Genomic DNA, 15,268 nt, shown 5'->3' on the forward strand with positions numbered 1-15,268 from the left:
CGTTATAACTCTATGAGAAAATGGCCGCCAATCGGATTCAAATGTTTTTTTATTGAACATTACGGAAGATACGGGTACTTTTGAGAACCCGTACATAATGTTAACATCCGTGGCCATAGGGTAAGCACTTTATATTTGAAATCTGAACGTTTATGTAGATGTATGGGTCGTAAATGGAGAAAAAGCAAACACCAGGTTGAAGTTCATCCATGACGACCATCGTGTGATCCATGGCCATACGTCCGTACGAGACCTCGATTTGTACATTTTTCCTGTAACGAGGACATTGGTCATAGTATTTTCTGTATAGTTGATAAATCATAATTATATTAAATGAATTAATTTAAATTAAATTAATTATATTTGTCCAAAAGTACAAGGCAGTCGATGTTGGTTCCTTGGTGTATATAATACCATATTATAACTCGGTGTATATCGGTGGTATTTCATGAGTGGAACACAACAGGAAGAGGAGTGGCCATGTGAAGAAGAGTGCATTGTTTTGCTAAAGCTTAGCCAGAAGGCTAACTTTGCACTACAGTTGTCTTTTCATTCCATCATCACTATACTTTATCTCGGCATTGTTAGTTCATTCAGGAGAAAATCCGAGACGAATGTGAATGTTACACATTTAAACGACGCAATGAATGGAAGTACGAATCCGCTCTTGGACAAAGAAGAGCATGTTTTGAAACTCGGAGAGAGCTTTGAGAAGAGGCCAAAATCCTCCTTTCACACAATCAGATGTGAGTGTGACAAGCATGCACTATCCCATTCCCTAGAAGATTTGTCCAAAATGTACCCTACTCAAATTATTGTAATGTGAAATTACCCAAGGTATATTTGTTGATTCGTTTTGTTCTTCACATTGACATACATGCAGTGGTGGAAAAAGTACTCACAGTTTTTACAGTAATGTAGAAATAAGTAATATTTAAATAAGTAGAAGGCCAGTATTCAAAATTTACTTAGGTAAAGGTACAAAAGTATTGGTATCAAAATATACTTAAATTACAAAAGTAAAAGTACTCATAATACAGACCCATTTCACAAGTTTTCAAATGTATAAATATTTTGATATTAGCAGTGAGCTTGTAGATTGGCTACTTTTCAAATGGCCAAAATGTATAGGGCTGAAGTGGTTTGTGTATGTTTTGTAATAATAATAATCCAAATCTACAAAGTAACTATAACGTTTTCAAATAATTGTAGTGGAGTAAATACGTATAATATTTGTGTGTATATATATATATATATATATATATATATATATATATATATATATATATATATATATATATATATATATATATATATAATACTCTGAGATGTAATGGAGTAGTAGTAAAAGTACAGCAAATTTTAAATAATCCAGTAAAGTAAAAAAAATACCTCAAAATTGTACTTAAGTACAGTACTTGAGTAAATGTACTCAGTTACTTTGGACATGGTGTTACACAACACAGCCCGTTATCTCTAGTTAATTCACTTAGCATAACTCACATGCTCTGCTGACTTGTTAATCCTCAAAGTTATTTTTGTCACCATTTAAAGAAGCTGTTTTATGTTTGGCCAACTCAAAGTCCAATCAAACGACATGCAATTAGACCATAGTTTGTTAATATTCATGTGCCAGTGTTGCCAAGACTTCAGTTCCCACATTATGGCAGATCATACTTCAGATCCGATAAATGATGTGTACGTATCTGCAGTGTATTTATAAGTATGTGTGAATGTCGCCCTAGAATGGCTGTGATTAGCCGCAAGCAACTCTAGATCATATTTTTAATATCTGGAATGAATGTAGAGTTGCAGTACCACTACCGACCCTTGACAGCCCATACATCGAAACGCCCCATAAATCCTGCATTATGTCCAATTTCGAAACGGGTGGTACGCAGGACCGTTGAGTGATTTCCAACGAGCGCTTCCAAACTCCAACACTTAATACTATTAACACCTGCACAGAATGTATTGACAGAAAATAGCCCATAACATGTCTACGGTGGATTTTTAACAAAAACGTTGCAGATGGAAAGAGGATAATTCTTTTTCCGTACAGCTGCAATGTTGTTGAGTTTAACTTTGTTTAATACAATCAGATAGGACTTTTCTGTTTGGATGTGTGGGCTGTCAAGGGTTGGTATTGCAACTAGTTTTAATTGGTATTGCAATTAAAACTAGGATCTAAGAGTTGCTTGAGGCTAGGCTGTGATATGTGTATGTATTGTAAAATCACAGCCATTCTAGGGATAATGTGAATGTACAGTAATATGTATTTATGTGAGGCACTGTACAAACTGTGACAACAAATCTATAAAATGATATTAAAGAATATATCAATTTAAACAAAGAAGTGCTTAGTATGGTTTTGGGATAGCTCCGGTCCATAGCGTTAGAAGGAGTTCACCTTAGGAGAACTCCTTCTAACACTATGGACCAGAGCTAGTTTTGGGATATATTCATATTTTTCATCTATGACTTGTCGTCACCTCGTGGCTTTCCTTTGCAGATGACTTCAAACCGGCATCTATTGACACAAGCTGTGAGGGAGAGTTGCAAGTTGGGAAGGGGGATGAAGTCACCATAACATTGCCTCACATTCCAGTAAGAATGTCTGCTTTTGTTTTCTAATCTGATGTCCACTGACTACTTTGGACAATGTCTTTGGAGATAAACAAGGACATGTCTCTACACCTGGGAAATGTACAGCAAGCATTAACAGGCCTAACTAACATTTTCTTGTCTAGTGTAGGCAGAGATGTTGTCCATATAGTAAAGCAAAACAAGATAATTACAATATGCTTACTGTCCTTGTTGCAGGGTTCCACACCACCCATGACGGTATTCAAAGGGAACAAGCGACCATACCAGAAGGACTGCGTGCTTATCATTAACCATGACACTGGAGAGTTTGTGCTGGAGAAGCTGAGCAGCAGCATCCAAGTCAAGAAGACCAGGTGAGAAGTCAAAGGAAAACCAGACCACTTACCAGAGAAAGGTTGCATTCATATTATTAAGACACAATGTACTGTAAGGAAGAAGAGGACTGTCTGAGCTACTGACAGAGTTGTTGTTGTTGTTGTTGTTGTTGTTGTTGTTGTTGTTGTTGTTGTTGTTGGGATATTTGTCCCTGTACATTTGCCCATACATGAAATTCATCCTGTGGTTGATGGATTTCTGAGATTCGATGCAGATGACTAAATGTGTTGGTTGTGAATGTGCTTTAACACATTAAGACCTGAGGCCGATTCCACAAATGTCTTCTAAATCCTATACTAACGTTTTTTTGATTCATTCATGTCAAGGACCCCCAAAATGATATGTATTTGGCCGCGGACCCCCATCATAGGAGAAGGAGTCAAGTCACATGGAAAACTAATTTAAGCGTATTTTACTTTGCGCTCCTTGTATGTCACTCATAAGTGCTTCCAGCAAATACCTAAAATGTAAATGACGACAGAGTTTGAGCAGACAAAATTGGAACTGGAACACTATAAAATCAAAGCTTATAAATCATCTTTATGGAGAACATTTATTTTCAGTTTATGGAGAGACAGCAATGATTACTATCATATATATAATATAGAGCTTTAACTTTTTAACAATTTAATTGTATGGCATGAAGAAGAGATTCTGAGTTTTTACGCATTTATTTCACAAAATACAGACTTGACAGATTGTTTAGACTAGGCCTATTCATTTATGGTAAATAATTTAACCACTTAAACCCTATACTTAGTTGACTTGATTCCTAAGAGCTTTATACTAGCCCCCCTCCTTTTTTTGCTCTATATTAATGTATCTAGTTTGTTAGCCCCAGAATAGGGAAGCTAGGATACATGGTTAAATCTGTTGTTACCACTGTAAGGGCAGGAAGTAAGTTGTGTCTCGCCCACTTTCTCACCCAAAAAAGATGGTCCCTCTTATACACCGTGCTCTTGTGTGTGCTCTTGCTCTGTGTGTGTGTGTGTGTGTGTGTGTGTGTGTGTGTGTGTGTGTGTGTGTGTGTGTGTGTGTGTGTGTGTGTGTGTGTGTGTGTGTGTGTGTGTGTGTGTGTGTGAGTGTGTGAGAGAGAGAAAGAGACTTGTTGACGTATAATGTTACAGTTGCGTGTTTGTGCAAGCAACATGTTTTTGTGATCAGAAATGCATTGGAGGAAATTGAAGAGAAGCAGCTGTGCAGACCTTAGACTTCATACCCTTTCCCCCTCTGCCAGCTGAGCGTTTTACACAGACGTCGATTTGGCTCTACCTCCGTTGCCAGTTCAAACTAAGGTGCCATGAAAATGATTCCCCATTCTGTTCTCTTATACACAGAACAAAGAAACATTCCTTGAATGGGCAATGTAAGAGGGGCTTTAGTGTGCCAGTGTGGAAGCAGTTGAGAAACACAACGCCATAGGATTCATTATGCATATTTCTGTGTCACAGGGCGGAGGGCAGCAGTAAGATCCAGGCCAGGATCGAACAGCAGTCGGTGCGATCCAACAATAACCAGCCTAGCTCCCAATTCCGTGCCCCGACCAAGCCTGGTGCCGGAGCCAAGACCTCTCCCTCCCCCTCCAAGGACAATCCCTCCCCAGAGCCACAGTTGGATGACATCAAAAGAGGTGAGGGGGCATCAGTTGCTATATATATATGAGTGGCTTTGCCTGCATTTTGCTTTTGCTTTTCATGCTTCATAAACTTCATCTGTCCAAAACCGTTACTTTCCAGCAAATGGAAAAATAACCTGTCTTCCAATAGACACGGCACTTTCACTTTCAAAATCATAACATTTTCAGAAATCGTGACACTTTGTGAGCTTGTAGATATGTTATTTTCGCTACTCTTGCGTGAGCACTGAGAATTATAAATGTTTTAATGGATGGGAAGGAAATAATCGAGACAAAAACGGTCGAGAGAGCATGGATGTTACTCTGGCCTAGTATTTTACATGACATTTGAACTACCCCATCGCTGCCACTGACTCTGTGCTGCCCCCTACTGTCTGCAGAGCTGCGTGCTGAGGTGGAGGTGATCGAGCAGATGAGCAGCAGTGGCAGCAGCAGCTCCTCAGACTCGGCCAGTGGGTCCGGGAGCGGCGATGACAGCTCTAGCAGTGATGGGGAGCACAATGCCCCTCCACCTCCTGGTCAGACCTCCCCCACCCGCCCCCCGATGGCCAACGGAGGGGCTGAGAGGCAGCCGGGCAGCACTCAGCTCATGAACACGCTCCGTAAGTACCAGAGACTTGCGCTTATACACTCCCATCACAGGTGTGTCTGGGGACCACTGCCTGTTTTTTCCCTTTCCTTTATGTGATGATTATGACAGGCCTAGCGATAGGGTGTTTTTAAAGAGACAACAAGTTTATTTACATAGCTCACAAACCGAACAACCACACGATTCTTGGTCAAAATATGCAGGTGTGACATATTAGCTGAACCAATCAATCGTTCAAATTACATCTCTCTTGTTGTGCTTCTGTAACGTTAGCCCCTCCCCCTTAGCCTATCAGGAACCCAACTCGAGCAAATTTGTCTGAGCTCTACAGTCTGTGGATGAAGAACCAAGAGATGCTGTTACCATGTTGTAGCACTGTAGGTAGTGGCCTATTACTATGGTGCTGATAAACAAAATAGAAGTTCCACCAAGGCCACTAGGCTGAAAAATTAATCCGCACCAATAAATCAGCACAGAATCCATAAATATCAGACAATGCAAAAAATTGGGGATGTTTTCCCCTTCCCTCCTTATTACTCTCCGCCAGGAGAGTATTGTTTTCACCGCGTTTTCACTTTCTAAACATGACACACCGATTGGTCAAGCCTCACGTGACACGTGAAATACTGTGATCTGATTGGCTAGTGACGTATAGAGGCCTATATATACATGGCATCACTTTGACATTGTCTCTGTCACTGTCAAAGTGGCGTAAGACAGGAACCATCACAAAATGGCTGCATGGCTGATACATAATTGGCAGATAGGACAGATAGGACACTTATATAGACAGGAGGGATATGACACTTACACAGACAGGACGGATAGGACACTTACAGTATACAGACAGGATGGATAGGACAGTTAGAACATAAGAATTAGAACATTCCCAACATTCCCAACACAAGTCTGGTAAGAGTGAGGTAAGACAGGAACAATCACGAAATGGTTGAGAAATGGCGGATACTGTAACAATTGGATAGGACACTTACACGGACAGGACGGATAGGACACTTACAAAGACAGGACGGATAGGACACTTACATAGACAGGACGGATAGGACACTTATACAGACAGGAGGGATAGGACACTTATACAGACAGGACGGATAGGACACTTATACAGATAGAACATTCCCAACATTCCCAACACAAGTCTTCTGGCGGAGAGTTGTGCTCCGAGGAGCACTTTTTCTAGTACTACCTTTATTTTTGTTACACCATAACTTATATTTATACATTTTCTATTATTATAAAGTGTGTGTTGTTTCTTTCTTTTTTACCCTCCAGCCAATGATACTGAATGGTTTTCATGGCTGTTTCTGCCATGAGCTCCAATTAGAAAGCTTGTCCGACCCGTTTTATATCTGTTGCAGGAAATGATCTGCAGCTGAGCGAATCGGGCAGCGACAGTGATGATGATTGAACTCCTCTCCCTGCCTCTCCTCTTCACCATATCTCTGCTGTCTCACCTCTGCGCAGTTCACCCTTTCCATTGACATGGTCACCCACACCAGCTGTACATCTTGGTTTGACTTTTAAAATTTTCTTTTAGTATTTCCTAAAAGTTGGCCAATATTTAAGAGTGTATTTTTTATTAGCTGTATATTTTGTTTTACTTATCAAAAACGAGAAAAAAAAGAAAAAAACATTTTACATTTGTAAATTTGGGAAATGTATATGAGAGTGCACATACATATTTTCTGTACTGCAGTTTTATTTACTTGTAGTGATGTTTGTTTGCTCTTCGTCTCCACCAGAGGGTAAGGAATTTTTAATATCTTGCTCTCCTGCACTCCCACAATGTGTCTCCTGGTATTTACTATTTAACCACTTAAGCCCTATACACTTTGAGCACAAATAGCTGATCTACAAGTTCACAACATTTCACATCACGACACATTGTGAGCTTGTATTTTTGATAGGGCTGGGACTTGATTAAAAACAATAATCTAATTAATTAGAGGCTTTGTAATTCATTAATCGCAATTAATCGCATTTTAATTGCATATCAATATTTGACCTGAGAACAGTGAAAAGCATTTTTTTCAAATGGATTTTTGCATACGTCTTTAAGTACATGTACTCAAGAACTGTACTTAAGTACAATTTTGAGGTATTTGCATTGACTCGAGTATTTCCAATTTCTAATAGTTTTACTTCTTCTCCAGTAACTCCACTATATCTCAGAGGCAAATCTTGTACTTTCACTCCACTACAATTATTTGAAAACTTTAGTTACTAGTTACTTTGTAGATTTCGATTATTATTATAAAAATAAAACATTACAGTAGCCATGTGAAAATAGCAGATCTACAAGCGCAAGGCATTGTGAGCTTGTAGATCAGATATTTTCCACCACTGGAGGCTGGTAGAGTGTTGTTAGTGTGGTTGCCCTAACAGGGCAACCAGACTATAGTACTCTATACACTTTATTATTCTTCTATCCGGATAAACTTTATTTCAAACCACTACTCCTCCCACAGTTTTTATCCCCCAATGTTGTGCCATATATCAAAATGACCGTCTTGAACGGGAATCGTGCGCTTGTATTTTGCTAAGAGATTGGTTGAATAGTTTAATTGATATTAATTTATTAGTGCCATTAAATGTCCCATCCACTTTAATGGAAAAGTGAAAAAACTCAAATTCAAGTATTTTTTTCTCAGAAACCGTAAGAGCTAGAGTTACCACATTTGGAGGGGAGGTTTCTAATTTTCTTTGAAATTATTTAAAAAAATATCACACCATTCCGCCTCATGGTGGCGCTATAACAGCCCCCTTTACGTTTTGGCCTGTAACTCTTGAACCGTAGGTCCTACAATCAAAATTTCTTTTCACCTGGATTCCTTGGGTCACGACGCATCTCCCCATATAGGCCACGCCCATTTGCGTCAGGATAGATTTTCCGCCATTTTGAATTTTCTTCAAAACACACTTTTTGCTCCTTTTCCTTCAAATTTTGTCCAAATCTCACACAAATCGGTACACATGATCTATGCACCCATGCAATGAATATATCCAAACGGCATATTGATAGTCCTTACCGTTCATCAGTAATTGGCTTCCAAAGTTAGTGGGAGGGGCCCGTTTTACCAAAAATGCCAAAAATCACCAACGAAACGTCCAAATGTCACAAAAATCGGTACACATGATCTCTGGACCCATGCGATAAACATATCCAAACGGCATTGTAATAGTCCTTACCGTTCGTCCGTAGTATGGTTTAATTCATATTAATTTATTACTGCATTAAATTTCCCCATCCGAATTAATGGAAAAGTGAAAAAACTCAAATTCAAGTATTTTTTTCTCAGAAACCGTAAGAGCTAGAGTTACCACATTTGGAGGGGAGGTTTATAATTTTCTCCGAAATTATTTTAAAAAATATCACACCATTCGGCCTCATGGTGGCGCTATAACAGCCCCCTTGACGTTTTGGCCTGTACCTCTTGAACCGTAGGTCCTACAATCAAAATTTCTTTTCACCTGGATTCCTTGGGTCACGACGCATCTCCCCATATAGTCCACGCCCATTTGCGTCGGGATAGATTTTCCGCCATTTTGAATTTTCTTCAAAACACACTTTTTGCTCCTTTTCCTACATTTTTTTTCCAAATCTCACACAAATCGGTACACATGATCTATGGACCCATGCGATAAAGATATCCAAACGGCATATTGATAGTCCTTACCGTTCGTCCGTAATTGGCTTCCAAAGTTAGCGGGAGGGGCCCGTTTTACAAAGAATGCCAAAAATCACGAACGAAACGTCCAATCGATCCCAGATTTGAATCACGTGTCGAGGGTGGTTTACTCAACAAATCCCCAAAAGCATTTCCACTTTGACCCATAGGGGGCGCCACAAATGCGCGAAATGTAACCGCTCGATGCAAAAACATGATTTTTGGGGGGATCGATCCTCTCAAAATGAAACGCAAGCGATCTCAGGAGTGACGACACGATGTAATTGGCGCAGCCTCCGACGTTATTCCTCCCGGCGTGTTCCTCGAGTCCCGGCGGCCGCGACCCGCGACGGCGCAACCACACTCTGCAATTTCCCCGGAATTGCGACGCGTCTAGTTACTGTTGTTTTATAGTAGATTCATTAATTATTATAAATAAAAATCGCGCGTATGTGATCCGCACCGCATCGTGGAACCCCCCCACCAGCGCACCCCCCACCAGCGCACCCCCCGCACCCCCCCCCCCCCCCCCCAACGGGACAAGCGCGCGCGTAGGCGGGGGGCTTCCATTACAGATTCTGACTTGCCCAGGCAACATTATCAAGCAGGCATCATGTTTTCATGCACTGTGCTGGCTGCAGTAGACTTTGTTGTTGTCTGTCATGCCTGAGAAGTGAGAATTACCGTCTGTTGGTGCGCTGCTATAAACGGTCCGTCTGAAACTCGTCCAGTGAGAAACGTTCCGCGGTGCAAAAATAGGTGCGATTAAAATGCGTTAATTTTTTTAACGCGATAATTTTTTTGTAATTAATTGATCTAAATTAACGCGATAAAGTCCCGGCCCTAATTTTTTTTTAAAGAGAAGAAGAAAAAAAAGAAATATGTGGGTGCAGAATTTTGCCAGGGTTAATGTGGTTAAATGGAAGTTTCTCTGTCAAGTTTTTAATCACTTCATTGTGATTATAGAAATCACTGGTAGCAATTCATAGGCAGCCCCAAAAAGGGCCCATGCCATTTAATGTATCACTGCCAGTCAACAGGCGTTCTGATTATTACATCCACTATGTCTGGCATAATGCTGCAGTTAGAAACACCAACTGGTAAACTTCCAAACAACTGCTTTCTAGGCACACCTCCTGAGTCAACTATCATTATCACAATTGCTTTTGAATACATTGAATTGAGATCATAACACCATGCTCATATCAGGGAATCTTTTAAAAAGCATGTGTGTTTAAAGCGGTATTAAACTGATGTCAACTTTTAGGTTATGTTTCTATAAAGTCCCTTCCCCAGGAAAATTCTCAATATTTACTGACATTTTGTTGCATGTGGGCTCAATAGCGAAGAAAATACGGTCCAATGACATTCATTCCTTTACCAGAGATGTTGGGGAGAGGATTTTATGAATAGATTTGTCTACCTAACAAAGAAGAAATAATTAGATGAATGGCAGATTTCTGGCCAGTGGATAAGTGTTCAATACTCTTATAAAGGAAGGAAAATATCAAGGAGGAACAGGTCGTTACATTTAAATTGTAACATCTGTTTTTTTCTGATGGACTTGGTAACGCACTTTAGCTGTCATCACCTTTATCCTGTCCATGTGATTTACATGTTTAATCATTGGCATTAAAAGACATTTACATTTAATCATGTAGGGGGGAACAGAGGACTTACAAAATATCAGAAGCACTTTGTTCTTACTCAGATATTTGCCATTCTGTCTGGCTCTGTTTAGCAGTAAGTTTCACACCAAACTCAATATAAAAACATTTCAGTGACAATATGACCACTTGGACTTATGTCCAAATGTATTTAACAGGCAGACATTTAAAGTTGAACTGTGGCGTTTTACACGGAGACAAACATTGATTTGTTTACACTCATAATTTCGCAGAAGCAGTGTTTTGTTGAAGCACACTGACTATGTGATTATGGGTGCGTTCGGAAATGCGCACCGGGAGCACACTCACGTATTAGTTTGTATTGGCCAGTGCGCTCAGTGCTATATATCCGAACACACCCATTACCAGTGGTGGACAGTAATGGAGTACTGGCTTTTGATACTCATTACTCTTACTTTAGTACATTTCCAAGACAAATATTTTACTTTTACTCAAGTACATTTCTATGATAAAGTACTAAGTACTTTTAGGTTGGCTGTTTTTTTTTTCTTCCCTAAAATGCAATTGGCCACACTAGTCCATGTGTCTGGCTTCTGTTTACTTCTACTTTAAGTATTTTTAAAAGCATGTACTTTTACTTGTACTTTAAGTATTTTTTAAAAGCATGTCATTTTGAATACTTATACTATACTAGTATAAGTATACTTAAAAGCGATGCCTTTTTTACTCTTACTTGAGTAACATTTTGACTGAGCTACTTTTACTTGTAGTGGAGTCAAGTACTGGGGTCGAGTACTTCGTCCACCTCTGGATATTACTTTCAAAGATTTTCAGAAAATATTACTTTTTAAAATGTATACGGCTGCCATGTTTACCTGTTGACATTTTTATAAGGCTACAAAGTTGACCACCAGATTCGAGGCTAACGCTTGGTGAGGAAGCTTGCGCCACTTCATTTCATTGACGGCCTAAATTCCTAAAGTTGGCAAGCTAATATACCTGTAGTACCAGTCCAGAATGAAGAATGTTAACAACGCATCGATATGAAATCCTTTCTCCAATTTGACCTGTATTGTGACTTTTCAAAACTCAACATCACGGTCAAATTCCTTTTGATTGCTTTCCTTTTTTGTGTCTCTATTTTCTGCCGACTTGATTATGGCAGGAAATGCAACCTGGAATGGCACTATGAAGAAGAAACTCTTAAGAGGATATGTCAAGGTTTACATATCCAGTAAGCAGAGGTCGCGTTAGTCCGATAATTGCCGGTTTTGACCGTTTTTTTATGACAAAGACCGGAAAAAATAAATCTCTCCGGACATCCTGACCGGTTCATAATGGCACGGCTGTTCATTAATTATCACCGCAAAATTAGGCACATTTCAAATCCTCTGCTTTGCAAGCTCGCTCACTCTCTCTCTCTCTCTCTCTCGCTCGCTCGCTCGCTCTTTCTTTCTCTCTCTCTCTTAACAGCGTGCGTGTGCTTCTGGGAGAGAGAGAGAGACGTAGATAGAAAAGAGTTTGTCACACGCTGTTAGGTTACACCTATTTCCTGTTAATAATAACCAGTGTAAAATGTGCTGCATTGGGCGGTAAATGGGAGACACTTTATTGTGAAGGTACAACAGGAAAAAGAGAGCTAGTTGTTGCTGCTGCTGCGTACAGACTGCAGTCTCGGCAGTCAGTCAGACGCCGCGGTCTGTTACAAGTTACATTATATAAAGTTGTGTATTTAACAGCCAGTTACACACAAGTTGTATCATTACGAGTTAGAATATGTCACAGATACTAGGCTAATACAAGGGCACTTGTGAGTAAAGTTGGCAAGTTGCCCTACAGTTTAACAACAGTGCAGGTTGAAGTAGCCATGGTTCACATGACGCTTGTATACACAAGCGTCATGGTGCCAGTTGCCCCTGGGTTTTCGCGGATTTCTTTTTGTTTAGATTGCCAACTCTCACATGTACATAAACGTTCAGATTTCAAATATAAAGTGCTTACCACAGAGCCACGGATGTTACCTCGCGATGCGGACCACATTAAGTACCCGTATCTCCCGTATTGTTCAATAAAAAGCATTTTAAGCCCATCGCCGGCCATTTTCCTTTTTCAGTTTTTTTTTTTTTTTAATGTATCAGAGTGCAATACACCTCCCAACCATTAGGTGTCGCATGGTTGAAAGTATCGGAGAAAATTTGGAGAAAATGGCTGGCGATCGGATTAAAAGGCTTTTTATTGAACAAAGCGGGAGATACGGGTACTTATTGTGGTCCGCATCGCGAGGTAACATCCGTGGCTCTGTGGTAAGCACTTTATATTTGAAATCTGAACGTTTATGTACATGTGAGAGTTGGCAATCTAAACAAAAAGAAATCCGCGAAAACCCAGGGGCAACTGGCACCATGACTGTCATGGAATGACAGTCATGTTTCAGGGCTAAGGTTGAAGATGAAATCTAACACAGATGCGTAATACTCTTCACAACGGCTACTGCAACTATTGCATCGAGCTGAAACATGACGTTAATCATAATCGTGGACCTATTTTTAACTCTATGAGGTGGACACGTTAAAACGTTACCACTTTGAACTGAATAGCTCTATTAGGAGACGACAAGATTCTCACAACTCATCAACTTTCCCACTGCTGTCCCAACTAGACGCACGGATGGCATCCACTGTCTAACTATTACAGCATAACCTCCTCCTGTGAGTGAGTAGTGGTCTATATTTATTGCCCTAACAGGCCAGCTGAGCCACGTTATTAAGGATTTATCTGAAATGCCCAATTTTGTGCAGTGCCCTTTGATTAGAAAATGCATACAAACGCAATTGATTATTGAGAAACCATTACGCACGCAGCATGCGCAAATGGTAATGTAGGTAATTAATGTATTTGTGTAAGATGACCCTGCTATATAAAATGTGTATATTATGATGGTTCATGTTCAAATAGCTCAATCCAAAATATAATGCTGTAGGCCTAAGTGTTATGCTGTACGCACCTGCTTGTCATTAATGCATAAAAATAATTATGACCGTTATTTTTGTCAGATGTCCGGTAAATTTGAATCCTTCCGGACATTGGGACCGGCAGATTAAAATCCTAGTGCGACCCCTGCCAGTAAGATCCTGGGGTATAGCACATGCTCAGTTAAGAGTCTGGTCTGCTCTTCGAATACATGATATAGGAGTGAACTATATGCACGTTATGCGTTGTAATACTCCACCAGATCATTTAATTTCTAGTGCATGTGTCATACCACAAGTAAAGCTTCTTTGACGCTGCCTTCTATAGATATGGTTTGGAACGGTGCCCAAACCTGACCCTTCCATGCACGTTGTGTGCATGTACGTCCTCATGTGCATGCTTGAGAACCACGTGATCACTGTTGTTCTACAGGGATCCACGTTGCTCAGTAGCGCTACTTACAAGTGGCCAAAAACTCTACAATTCAACTTTAACCAATAGAGAACCAAAGTACTGATGTTAAAAGCCATGCATTCTGGGTCATAAAATGGGTTAAAAGTATTTTAATCACTCATAACATGTGTTACCTAAAGTGTGAACTATAACATTTTTAAATGGGAAAATGTCTTTATGACCCAGGGGCTGTGGTTTTTATGTCAAACTTTGCTAGGTCTACTTTAACACCATTACTAGAGAGACTACGCTGAGGTAGCTGAGGTGTAAGTAAAAACCTTAAGAGATAGGTTAAAGGTCAATTTTCAACACGTTTTCTAGACCAGGGATCTTCAACGTTTTTCAGGCCAAGGACCCCTTAACTGAGAGAGAGATGAAGCAGGGACCCCCACTACATATTGTATGAAATTGTTTTGCAAACCTTTTCATAGATGGCTTCATAGATGTGTTTAACAGCACTATCATCAGTGTTGTTTAAATGTTTTTTTTAAATGTTGGATTCATGTTAATGTGTATTTTCAGACATTTAACCACTTAAACAGTCAATATTTAGTAAACTTGACCTTTCACTCTGTACTTGGTCTGCACTTCTTTCCCTTTACATCAAACCTCTTTGCCGGAAATAGCAGATCTACAAGCTCACAACGTCTTGCACTGCGAGGCATTGTGGCTAAAGTTCTCCTCAGAATAGGGATGCTAGGGTTCAAGTGGTTAATGTAAAATAATACATATATATCCTATCACACTAAGATTTGGCTGCCCTCCTGTAGTAACTCGGAGGACCTCCTGTTGAAGACCCTTGTTCTAGACTTGTGTACATTATTATTAGGCAAAGCCATCCCACAATTTCCACTTCATAGCTAAAACTGAGCTTGAGAGATTGATGCTGGCCATGCAAGGTTATGTCACATTTTAGTCAGCGTATCAAGCTGAATGTCTTCTCAATGAATGCCAAAGACTCAAAAGAACCCTTGTTAAACACAGAACAGAAATGTCATCTCATGTTACAACGTGATGTTAGGGTAATTGTATTCCTTTTGGTTTTGTGCATTTGAGTTGATGCTGATGTCATACTTGGTTGCGCATTGTGTCACGCACCGAAAATAGCCAATCTACATTTTTTTAGTTTGGCAATTTTCAGAGCACCACAACGTTTGGAAAAACAAATGTATTGCTTATGAAATTGTGTAAGTTTACAGACTGTAATCATCTGCCTTTTATTAAGACAATGTGGAAAGAACATTGGAAATTTCCCAAATTATACTTACAGTTTTGGAATGAAAGCCTTAGATTGTTGATAACTAATGGGCTACTTGTATCAAAT

The 15,268-nt window shown here is 39.8% G+C and overlaps 1 protein-coding gene across 2 annotated transcripts; it reads left to right on the top strand.

Moving 5' to 3' along the window:
• Positions 1-498: 498 nt before the first annotated feature.
• eaf1 (ELL associated factor 1) lies at positions 499-7,129 on the top strand. 2 transcript variants are annotated; one of them, XR_014600351.1, is made up of 6 exons: positions 499-746; positions 2,513-2,607; positions 2,824-2,960; positions 4,434-4,612; positions 4,999-5,584; positions 6,584-7,129. XR_014600351.1 is itself a non-coding variant. In XM_084051597.1 (6 exons), the coding sequence occupies exons 1-6, from the start codon at positions 644-646 to the stop codon at positions 6,631-6,633; spliced, it is 786 nt and encodes a 261-aa protein (XP_083907723.1). In that variant the 5' UTR covers positions 499-643; the 3' UTR covers positions 6,634-7,129. The 2 variants fall into 2 exon arrangements, 1 of the variants encoding a protein (XP_083907723.1); XM_084051597.1 differs by having other exon boundaries at positions 4,999-5,220.
• Positions 7,130-15,268: the final 8,139 nt, after the last annotated feature.

The sequence above is a fragment of the Gymnoscopelus microlampas genome, assembly GCF_963454915.1.
Source record: "Gymnoscopelus microlampas genome assembly, chromosome: 3".
Classification (NCBI taxonomy): domain Eukaryota; kingdom Metazoa; phylum Chordata; class Actinopteri; order Myctophiformes; family Myctophidae; genus Gymnoscopelus; species Gymnoscopelus microlampas.

What these genes read in the sequence shown, in the direction of transcription:
- eaf1 (XM_084051597.1), top strand. Translation starts at nt 644, where the DNA reads ATGAATGGAAGTACGAATCCGCTCTTGGACAAAGAAGAGCATGTTTTG. An exon ending in ATCCAAGTCAAGAAGACCAG is followed by an intron (nt 2,961 to 4,433) that starts GTGAGAAGTCAA and finishes TCTGTGTCACAG; the next exon opens with GGCGGAGGGCAGCAGTAAGA. An exon ending in TCAGCTCATGAACACGCTCC is followed by an intron (nt 5,221 to 6,583) that starts GTAAGTACCAGA and finishes TATCTGTTGCAG; the next exon opens with GAAATGATCTGCAGCTGAGC.